Genomic DNA, 12,004 nt, shown 5'->3' with positions numbered 1-12,004 from the left:
AAAAGGAGCTAGACATAGCTCTTGAGGCCAAGATGATCATTGTGGAATATGGCATCAGGGAATTGACCTCAATGATCAGCCATGCTGATATTGAATGGCAAAGTAGACTCGAATGTTATATGGCTAACTCATTTTCCTATCTTCTATCTTTCTACATTTACCTGCTGCACTTGAATGCTAACTTTTTTTTAACAATTCTTAAATGAGGGCTCCCAAATCTCTCTGGGCTGTAGCTTTCTGCTGTCTTTTCCATTTAAATAATATTCAGCTCATCCAATGTCCCTGCCAAAGTGCATAATCTCACATTTCCCCACATTAATTTCCACCTACCAAGTTTTTGCTCACAAGCTTAATCTGTCTATATTCCTCTGCAAAATCTGTGTGTCATCCTCATCATTTGTCTTTCTACCTAGTTTTGCATCATCCACAAACTTGGCTAGAGGACAACGACCTGATGAAGGAGCAGCGCTCTGAAAGCTAGTGCTTCAACTAAACCTGTTGAACTATAACCTGGTGTGTTGTGGTTTTTAACTTGGTACACTTTTATTGAACTCAAATGTTATTGAACTTAATTGCCATGGTGAGATTCAAACCCAGAACATTCTCTGGGTGCCTGGATTCACAGTATAGCAATAATACCACTTTGCCAAGACCTCTCCAATTAAACAACTCCACAAATATCCCTATCCCCAATGAAAAGAAACACATTAGTGCAAAAGATAAGGCTGAAGCATTTGCAGCAATCTTCACCCAGAAGTCATAACTGGGTGATCCATCTAGGCCTTCTGCTGCACTCCAGATATGGTCTGAACAGCATTTTGTACAGTTACAGTAAGACTTCTCTTTCCTTCTATTCTAACCCTTTTGAAATAAGGGCCACCAATCCACTAACCTAGCTAATTACTTGCTGCTAGGCTTCTGTGTTTTATGTGCAACTACCCCAAATCCCTTGATGTTGCAGCTTTCTGCAGGTTTTCTTTATTTAAATAATGCCATTTTTGTTCTCCCTTCCAGAATGGGAGAACTTCATATATTCCCACATTATACTCCATTTGCCAACTTTTTGCCCACTTACTTATATTATTAATGTATCCTTTTCACAACTTGCCTTTCCATCTATTTTTGTGTCATCTTCCAATTTGGCTACAGTGTATTCACTTCCTTCTTCCAAGTCTTTAATATATATCATCCCAGCATATTCCCTTTGAAGCACATTGCTGTTGTCCGCCCATGAACCACTTTTCTATCCATGAGCTAATATAGTAACTCCAATACAATGGACTCTTCTCTTATCGCTTCATATTTTGTAATGTACTTTGTCAAACTCATATGGCAGTTGTGTTTGTTTACAATAAGATGTGGAATGGTATGTATCAATGCAACATTCTTACTCTGTTTCAAGCATTCCTGCTTCTAATCCTCTCCTCTTTTAGAGTTCAATTGATCAATGAAATCCTAATTTGACAAAGGTTTTATTTAAAGAAATGCCAAATTATAAGACTATTCAGCTCATTTTACAATATTCAACAAGTATAAAGCCAACAAAGTTAAAAATAACACACCAGGTTATAGTCCAACAGGTTTATATGGAAGCACTAGCTTTCAGAGCACCACTCCTTCATCAGGAGCCCAACACTGGCACCTCCGTCAAAGTCAACAAAGACACACATTAACATTTTAATGAAATATTAAATATAGAATAATTTATCCATTTATTCCTGGTGCATTTTGTGTTCCTGTGTTCAAATGGTTTTGTTAAAACCTAAATTTCCAAATTCCCAAAAAAGACTGTATATACATCCACTTATGACAAATACACTCATTGCAATGTTCAAAAAACTCTGGACCAGATCATCTTTGACTTAGAATATGACAAGATGCTCTCCCTGTCACCAAAACTCCTCATAATGCACTAATAGGAATGAAATAAATTAAGTAAACCTCCAAAATCAGCACAGCACCGTGCTTTAACTTCTGCATGAAATATCTTCATGGAAAACAGATGTTGTAAATTATCACCTTGCTTATGTTCAAAATCTTTAAAGATTGCAGTCACAGTAGTGGTTTTCTTTGATTGCAGTTTCATACAATGTCATAAATAGTAACATTTTACCAAATTAGACCACACACTGATTCAATATACATAACCAAAGACATTTATATTACAAAGCCATTTGAAACATTTACAGCTTTAATGGAGACTGCTTCCTAAGCATTTCTTCCACAGGTCAGTGATGAATAACATACAAATCATTTGATAAATTGGACTGTGAGCTCACCTAACTAAATCAATGCAATCTGATGATTCAGTGCTTCTCCAAGAGTCAGTCAGGTGTCACCTATCACTAATCATAATGTTTAGAACAGATATGGACACCATGTTATCATTTGAAATCCATTTATGGCATATCACCACATTGATTAACCCAGAACAATTTCAATATATGAGTCTAAAATCAAACAGCATATTTTTTTCAACTTAATGAAACCGAGAAACAAATTTTGTAAGCAACATCCTTTTTAACAGGTAATGTTTTATTTCAAAAATTAAGTTAAAGCTTGAATATTTGCAGAATAGTTGGTCCACACGGTTTTCTATCCACAGAGTTTCAAGCTCACTATTCATATGGTCATCTATCAATGGGATCAAATGCATTAAACTGGGTGACTATGCTTAAAGTTGTAACTTTTGTTGCACATGACCCAGTAATTAGAACTTAGCTTTCTTTCTTCTAAAATTTTGCCATACTTGACTGTGGTTCAGATATCAATGTTTGACTGAAATACTTTTGCCTGATGGTCACTTTTAAAAAAATCTATGGAGAATGGAAAAAGACACAGCAGTAAAAGGAGGTTTGAAAACAAACTTTACCCTGTAGCATCATTAAATTAGTATTTTCCTACTCTGCACTGGCCTCAAAAGCAGACGTTGATTGGGGCAGAAATATGTAACCTAAAGAATAGTTAACACTTTATGAATCTCCCGAATTTTTCTTTTGAGTAACTGTATTGAAATTATTTTGTGGACATAATAGTGTAAAATCATGAGGCATTTTATGAGTTGTGAAATTCAAAGCAAACATCCAGCAATATCAATACAGTACAGTAACATTCCTCAATTTCTTACGTCAAGTGCTCATCTTGGAAATATTTGGAAAATCTATCCGATTATATGTTTGATTAGTTCAGCATCAGAGACTTTCACTGCATTTAAAGTGTAAAGAAATTTTCAAAAAAGCTGCTCAACTACAGAGAGCAGATTGCAGTAATATAATCACCAAACTCCATGCAATTTCAAGTTTCATTTTCTTCGCTGAGAAGCATAATCTTCATGGATTTATCAAATATTGTCATCCAATCAAGTACTAAGATTGAGTGAGCAGCTTGGAGATAACTGATTGTAACTTGTATTTACAAAAGCTTTTACAACATCAGGTTCTCCTAAAGCATTATTTAAAACAGCCATTGTTAACTTGTAGATAAAATGCAAACAATTTCTACATAGCAAAATCCCAGTTATAGCAATGAGCCAGAGCAATCAAAGGAAACAGTGCATAAAAGAAATACAGACGACTTGTTCAGAAAAGAAGCAATGACTTGACCTGGAAAAATATTGTCATATTTCAGAACAATAGCAATGCTATAAATAAAAATGACTGTAACAATGAACCAGTATGAAATCAAAACTGATTACTTCACTATTAGCATAATCAGTTATTAAGATAGAAAGTCAATCGCTGCAATAAATAGGTACTTGAATGAACAATAGCAAAAAAAACTCTTATGTTAAAGTAGGTCTTGAGTAGCATTTTAAGGGAGGCGAAAGAAGTGAAGAAACAAAGAATTGGTGAAGGAAATTAACAGCTTTAACAAATGTCGATGGCACGGTGAAAGCAGCATAAATATATGGATTAGGAGTAGAAGGAGATTGTTCAACTCCTCAAGCCTGCTCGGCAATTCAGTACGACCATTGCTGATCTGCCTGTGTTTTGAATTCCACATTCCTGTCAACCACCATAACCCTTGATGAAGCGGGATCTGGGTGCACTTGTGTATAGAGCATAAAACAGTACAGCACAGTAGCACAGTGCAGGCCCTTCAGCCCACAGTGCAGGCCCTTTTGCAGAGCATTTATCTTCATCTAAGATCAACCTAACCTACACAACCCTCAATTTACTGCCATCCATGTGCTTGTCCAGCAGTCACTTAAATGTCCCTAATGTCTATGACTCAATGACCGCCACTGGCAGTGCATTCAATGTACCCACAACTCTGCGTAAAGAAACAACCTCTGACATCTCCCCTATACCTTCCTCCAATTCATTTAAAACTGAGCTCTCTTCAGTCCATTTTGAGTATGAAGTGCAAAAAACTTGCGTACAGTTAAAGCAGGTCAAAGGAAGGCAAATGGAATGTTGATATTGTTAAAGGAACAGAATATAAATGAAGTGTTGCTACAATTGAACAAGGTACAAGTGAGAATGCATGAGGAGCATGTTGTAATTAATTAAGGGTTGAAGCATTATGGGGAGTAGGCAGTGAAGGGGAAGCCGAGATGAGATCAGCCATGATTGTACTAAATTTCACCCTCAGTTAAAAAAACTGATTAAAGGATGCTAGTCTTTATAAGTCTTCCCACATTAAAGATGAGGTTGGGTGGTTTATAAATATTTTGAAAGAAATTTTCAAATTTTGGAAACTATTCAGGACAACATACGCTGAAAGGCCTCAAAAACAATAACAGTACATAATAGCATAGTAGCAAAACAGCTTGTACATAAAGGCTAGTAGTATTTTTTTTCATAAAACAATTATTTTTACAAAGATGGATAGCTGTAAATGAAAAATGAAGTTATAATGAATGTGTATTTAAACAGACATGATTGCCTATTGCTATTTTAACTTTGGAAGCTCATGGTAGTGTCAACATAATGCAGTAATAAAATCTAGGCTGATATCTCAACATTCCCTGAGGAATTGGATTCTCCAGTTCAATTAATCATTCTGTCCCAGAAAGAGAAAAAGTGGAATGCAAGAGGAGTAATACAATTAAAGGGTTCAACGCAGTTAAGTATAAGCCCTATAAGTATACTACAAATTCATTTCATATTACCTATTCAAAGGCAGCAATTTCTTGAAACTCACTAGGCAGTTGAATGAAAGGTACCATTTTCACAAGCCTATAGCAGTAATCTTCATGAAAGTTTTGGCATTTCATCTTCTCAACAACATTTGCTGGACAACTTACAAACAGCAAACCAATTAAATTCATTGCCACTTTCCAGAAAATGATCTGCCAATGGTTTTAGCTGTTAGCACCATTCATGTATCAGTTGAACATGGATCACGTCCTGTATTGCTTAAGATATTGATTGGGTCTGTATGAAAGCCCATTTCCCTGCTGCAAGTACTACTTAAGCAGCAAGTTGTACAGGAACACAAGAACAACACAAGGTTATTCAGGCCTTCCAGCTTCTTCCTCAATTCAGTCATATCACTGCTGATCTGGATGGTAACTCTTTTTTTAAAGATATATTTTCTTCTCCATATCCCTTGCCTAATAGAAATATGAATATTTTACTTATAGCTTTATATAAACTCAATCAGGAAACAGTATCTTCAATATTCCATTGGGACACTGAAACATGCACAGCAAATAAAACATGGCAGAATATAATGACCCTGATTGCATCTAGGTGCAAAAATGAAATAAATATATCTTGTTTAGTTTCTACTGGCAAACCAGCTAAATAGGCTAAATAATTGAAAATTATAGTGGTAGGTCATCTGAGTAATAGTAAACCACAACAGATCTACAAGATAGCAAAAGAAAGAAGGACCTGTAGACGTATTTTGAAGACTTTCATGGTTTTGTTTTACCGTATGCAAAAACTCTGCCAAAGTCAGGTTGTTTTAATTTATACAGAATGCCACTTATGTGAAAATGGGTTTAGCAGAACAAGAGTAGATATAGCATGGCCAGAAATATATTCTAATTCATTTTTCTTTGTATGAATACATCTGACTCAGTCATAAAGAACTGATAGCAGCTGTGTTACTTATTTAGTCCAAGAACATTGAAGGAAACCAATAAAGTTAGTGCATCATCATATCCCATTTGAAAAAGCCATTCTTACTGAACAATTAATATCTTCCACACAAGCATTACAACTCAGTAGATATATACAACCACAAAATATGATTTTACGTTGTGCACGTATTAATGGAGAATTAATTTGTATAACGTAGAATAGCTCCCTACAGCATGGGAATACTGCACATACCAATCGATTAATCTGTAGTTACTTGCATGAGTCTCCATTTAAGACTCAATATAAGTCTCTATGTTAACTAAAACCAGTAAATGTAAATGAATACATATTAATCAAATAAAATGATGGGCCATATTTTCTTAGAGGGTATGACTAGATCATATAGTTTACCATTGAATGTTGGATCACAATATTAAAAATGTCATAGATGCATTGTAGATGTAAGCTCACTAAGAATTATTACATAAACAGTTAGATTACAGTTTCTATGTTGCATTGCATTCTTATGGTTGTGTGCATCAGACATTGGCTTATCGATTTTTCTTATGATATTATCTAATGAAAAATACTCAAGATATGTTCCATAAAATGGTGATTCAGTGAAAACGATGAACAATAGCTTCCTGGAGCAGCAATCGATTTTAATAAATTTGTCACTTCCAATATACCACAGCAGAAACAAATTCTAATACCTTATTTTTAAAAGGCACATCCTTAACAACTAACTGCATCACTCCTTTAATCACATTTTTCTTGAAGACTCTGGGAATAGATTTTTTTGGTTGTAATATTAATTTCTGTTTCAAATAAATGACTGTCAATAATATTGAATCATGAAAACCAATTTGTGCTATTTTACGTGGAAGTTAACTCCAAATTTGTAACGAATACAGGCACAAAGGATTATAAGGCCCAAAGCAAATTGGTTTCATATAACTTACATTATTCATGTACTCAGTTAGAAGATCCTGAAGAGCCTGTCGTACAGCATTACACTCAGCCACAATTCTCTCACGTCGATCATCACGTGTGCATGAAGAGTCGGCCATCAGTGCAGCCCCACTGATAATACTCTCCAACCTCTCCTCAAGAGATGGCCTATATCGCTGTTCGCTGAAGTGCATAGGATCCAAAATTATCTTATTCTGAAAGATACAATGTACAAAAAAGGAAAAACAGTTATTATGTATTATTACTGGCCTTACTTCAACTTATAATTTCAGATGATTCCCTTCCTCCAGCATGTTTGTCATTCACACTTCATCTTAATAACCATATAGTCAAGAGATAAGACTGCCACAGAACTTGTTTCACATTAAGAAAAATGGATTTAGAAACAGAAAAAGGGAAGAAAGAATTCAGGAACATAGAAAGCTATGGCAGGCTGTTTCCTAAGATATTTGGGGATGAATTTCCATCACCTACTATCACTTTCTCAAGTTTTTAAGCTTTTAGAACCATACAAAGCCAGAGTTTTGAGTTTGATCTGACATTCAATAAGATCATGGCTATGCAGTTTGCAGTCTCAATTCATTTTCCTGTTCCTCCCCAACATCTTTTGATTCCATAATGTCGCAAAAATCGAACTCAGACTTGAATATATTTGAAGAAAAATTTCTTTTTATTCCATTGTCGGACGTGGGCGTCACTGGCTGGCCAACATTTATTGCACCTCACTCGTTGTTCTTGAGAAAGTAGTGATGAGCTACCTTCTTGAACCTTTGCATCTCATCTGCTGTGGGATGACCCACAACCCAATGAGGGAGGGAACTCCAGGATTTTGACCGAGCAACAGTGAAGGAACTGCAACATATTTCAAGTCAGGGTGGTGAATAGCTTAGAGGTGAATTTGAAGGTGAAGGTGTTTGCACTATCTGCTGCCCTTGAGAATTGAATCATGATGAAGGGCTTTTGCCCGAAACAATGATGCTCCTGCTCCTCTGATGCTGCGAGGCCTGCTGTGCTTTTCCAGCACCACACTCTCGACTCTGTTCTATATTCTATGTTTTCTGAAAGGCTGGATAGGCTGGAGCGTAGAGTGATGTTGACCTTTTAAAGGGTTATTAAAAATGAGTGTCAGAGATATGGTGAATAGTTAAGGTCTTTTCTCCAGAGAAGGGGAGTGCAAAGCTAGAGGGCATAGTTTTAAAGTGAAAAGAGAAAGATTTAAAAGGGTCCTGAGGAGTAACTTTTTCAGAGGGTGGTGTATATAATGGAACGAGCTGCCAGAGGAAGTGGTAGAGGTGAGCACAATTACAACATTTAAAAGACATTTGGACAGGTAGATGGATAAAAAAGATTTAGAGGGAATATGGACCTAACGCAGGCAAATGGGACTAGTTCAGTTTAGGAAACCTGGTCAGAATGGCTGAGTTGAGCCGAGAGGTCTGTTTCCATGCTGCATGACTCTTTGTTCTAGTCTCCACACAACAGGAATCAACCTCCCCCTATTGATCCTACAGTCTCGACAGGATCTAATGTTTTAAAAAGCTTGCTTCTCATTCAAAATTGTGTAATACCTTGGATCCATCCTGCTCTGCTTTTCTTGATAGGATAAGTCCTCCATCCTCAGACTTTATTTTGGAAACATTTTTTTTCATTTCTAACACAATGCTGATTGTTCCAACAGATAAATGGTGACAATTAACACATATCTAACAAGTGACAATGAATAATGACAATTTATAAACGACCTGGATGAGGATGTAGAAGGGTGGGTTAGTAAATTTGCAGATGACACTCAGGTCGGCGGAGTTGTGGATAATGACGAAGGATGTTGTAGGTTACAGGGAGACATAGATAAGCTGCAGAGTTGGGCTAAGAGGTGGCAAATGGAGTTTAATGCGGACAAGTGCAAGGTGATTCACTTTGGTCGGAGTAACTGGAATGCAGAGTACTGGGCTAACAGTAAGATTCTTGGTAGTGTAGATGAGCAGAGAGATCTCGGTGTCCAGGTACACAGATCCTTGAAAGTTGCCACCCAGATTGACAGGGTTGTTAAGAAGGCATATAGTGTTTTAGCTTTTATTAACAGAGGGATCGAATTCCGGAACCATGAGGTTATGCTACAGCTGTACAAATCTCTGGTGCGGCTGCACTTGGAGTATTGTATACAGTTCTGGTCACCACATTATAAGAATCATGTGAAAGCTTTGGAAAGGTGCGAGGAGATTTACTAGGATGTTGCCTGGTATGGAAGGAAGGTCTTACGAGAAAAGGCTGAGGGACTTGAGGCTGTTTTCATTAGAGAGAAGAAGGTTGAGAAGTAACTTAATAGAGACATATATGATAATCAGAGGGTTAGATAGGGTGGACAGGGAGAGCCTTTTTCCAAGAATGGTGACGGTGAGCACGAGGGGCCATAGCTTTAAATTGAGGAGTGATAGATATAGGACAGATGTCAGAGGTAGTTTCTTTACTCAGAGAGCAGTAAGCGTATGGAATGCTTTGCCTGCAAACGTAGTAGATTCGCCAAGTTTAAGTACATTTAAGTCGTCATTGGACAAGCATATGGACATACATGGAATAGTGTAGGTTAGATGGGCTTCAGATTGGAATGACAGGTCAGCGCAACATCGAGGGCCGAAGGAACTGTACTGCGTTGTAATGTTCTATGTTCTAATAAAGAAATGATGGAACTAGTCAAGTGCCTGGAGGAAAATTTTTAGGTGGAGGTGTTTCTGTGTAACTGCTCTCCTTATCTTAAATGCTCATGATCATGGTTTGGAATGTGCGGTCTAAGGAGTTTTGGTAAATTTCTGTAGCGCATCGTGTATACAATGCAAACTGCTACTACTAAGTGACTGTGCTGGATAGAGTGAATGGAAATGAGAATGGATATAGCTGGAACAGGCTAAAGAATAGATGCAGAAACAGATAAAAACATGGCACGTTACTAAAAACAGCCAGGAAACAAGTAATGAAAGTACTTGTTGATGAGCTAACCAAAGAGAGAGCACTTAAGTATGAGATAGGAAGAAAAATTACAAGAAGGTGTCCATATGGATTGAGAACAAAGAGACAATGAGATTATCATGTCTTCATTTTTACAAAACTACTTCTGTCAATAATGTAACTAAGCTTAGACAACAGTTTTAAGTGAAAGTCAATGATTTTCAGAATTAAAAATTACTGAAGCAGCTAAAATGGCTACAGGGAATCATCTTGAAAAACACAATTTCTGAGTTATTACTTTATATTATATTAAGGAAGAGGTTTCTAAATTCTTGGAAGTGCAGAGTCGGATTAGAACAAGTCAGCATGGATTTAGTAAAGGGAGGTCGTGCCTGACAAACCTGTTGGAATTATTTGAAGAGGTGACAAGTAGGTTAGACCAGGGAAACCCAGTGGATGTGGTCTATCTCGTCTTCCAAAAGGCCTTTGATAAGGTGCTTCACGAGAGGCTGCTGAGCAAGGTGAGGGCCCATGGTGTTCGAGGTAAGCTACTGGTATGGATTGACGATTGGCTGTCTGACAGAAGGCAGAGAATAGGGATAAAAGGTTCTTTTTTGGAATGGCAGCCGGTGACAAATGGTGTCCCGCAGGGTTCAGGGTCCCGCACCTGTTCACGTTATATATTAATGATCTGGATGAAGGGATTGGGGGCATTCTAGCGAAGTTTGCCGATGATAAGAAGTTAGGTGGACAGGCAGGTAGAACTGAGGAAGTGGGGAGGCGACAGAAGGATCTAGACAGTTTGGGAGAGTTGTCCAGGAAATGGCTGATGGAATTCAATGTGAGCAAATGCGAGGTCTTGCACTTTGGCAAAAAGAATACAAGCATGGACTACTTTCTAAACGGTGAGAAAATTCATAAAGCCAAAGTACAAAGGGATCTGGGAGTGCTAGTCGAGGATTCTCTAAAGGTAAACATGCAGGTTGAGTCCGTGATTAAGAAAGCGAATGCAATGTTGTCATTTATCTCAAGAGGGTTGGAATATAAAAGCACCATTGTGCTACTGAGACTTTATAAAGCTCTGGTTAGGCCCCATTTGGAGTACTGTGTCCAGTTTTGGTCCCCACACCTCAGGAAGGACATACTGGGACTGGAGCGTGTCCAGCGGAGATTCACACGATGATCCCTGGAATGGTAGGGGTAACAATCAAGGAACGGCTGAGGATCCTGGGATTGTATTCATTGGAGTTTAGAAGATTAAGGGGAGATCTGTTAGAAACTTACAAGATAATACATGGCTTGGAAAGGGTGGACGCTAGGAAATTGTTTCCATTAGTCGAGGAGACTAAGACCTGTGGACACAGCCTTAGAATTAGAGGGGGTCAATTCAGAACAGAAATGCGGAGACATTTCTTCAACCAGAGAGTGGTGGGCCTGTGGAATTCATTGCTGCAGAGTGCAGTGGAGGCCAGGATACTAAATGTCTTCAAGGCAGAGATTGATAAATTCTTGATGTCACAAGGAATTAAGGGCTACGGGGAGAATGCGGGTAAGTGGAGTTGAAATGCCCGTCAGCCATGATTGAATGGCGGAGTGGACTCGATGGGCCAAATGGCCTTACTTCCACTCCTATGTCTTATGGTCTTATGGTCTAGGCGCTATATACCAAGGGTAAAAGATCTATCTGCTAGTAATCATAGAAAAGTGATTGGATACCAGCCAGGACACCAGAAAATCCACTAAAGTTTTAAATTCAATTCAATTATGTTTTAAATATTAATAATAATCATTAGTTTAATTATTAGGAACAACTCCTCACAGGTTTATATTGTATGATTTATAAAATGTTTTATGTTAAAGATAACTAAGTTAAAAATCAAAAGTTAGAATGTGCAAACATAAAATAGTTGCAAGGGATAAATTGAGACATAGATTAATACAAAGTATAGAAATAAATCTACACAAATTACATGAAGATTAAGCAAGGAGATTGAACAGTCTAGTTTCTATTATCAATGCTAATTATGGACAGAAGTAAAGACCAATTAAACTAAAGA

General features: G+C 37.4%; 1 protein-coding gene across 3 annotated transcripts in view; it reads right to left on the bottom strand.

Annotated features, from left to right (window-relative positions):
- The window catches only part of ctnna2 (catenin (cadherin-associated protein), alpha 2), a 1,236,619-nt gene that overhangs the window by 974,494 nt on the left and 250,121 nt on the right, over nucleotides 1–12,004 (bottom strand). For all 3 annotated transcript variants that reach the window (XM_072576926.1, XM_072576917.1, XM_072576908.1), the window contains one exon: nucleotides 6,995–7,198. In XM_072576926.1, the coding sequence (XP_072433027.1) occupies nucleotides 6,995–7,198 (204 nt within the window). The remainder of the gene's footprint in view (nucleotides 1–6,994; nucleotides 7,199–12,004) is intronic.

The sequence above is a fragment of the Chiloscyllium punctatum genome, chromosome 1, assembly GCF_047496795.1.
Source record: "Chiloscyllium punctatum isolate Juve2018m chromosome 1, sChiPun1.3, whole genome shotgun sequence".
NCBI classification, from domain to species: domain Eukaryota; kingdom Metazoa; phylum Chordata; class Chondrichthyes; order Orectolobiformes; family Hemiscylliidae; genus Chiloscyllium; species Chiloscyllium punctatum.
This window is presented reverse-complemented; position numbering and strand designations above follow the sequence as displayed.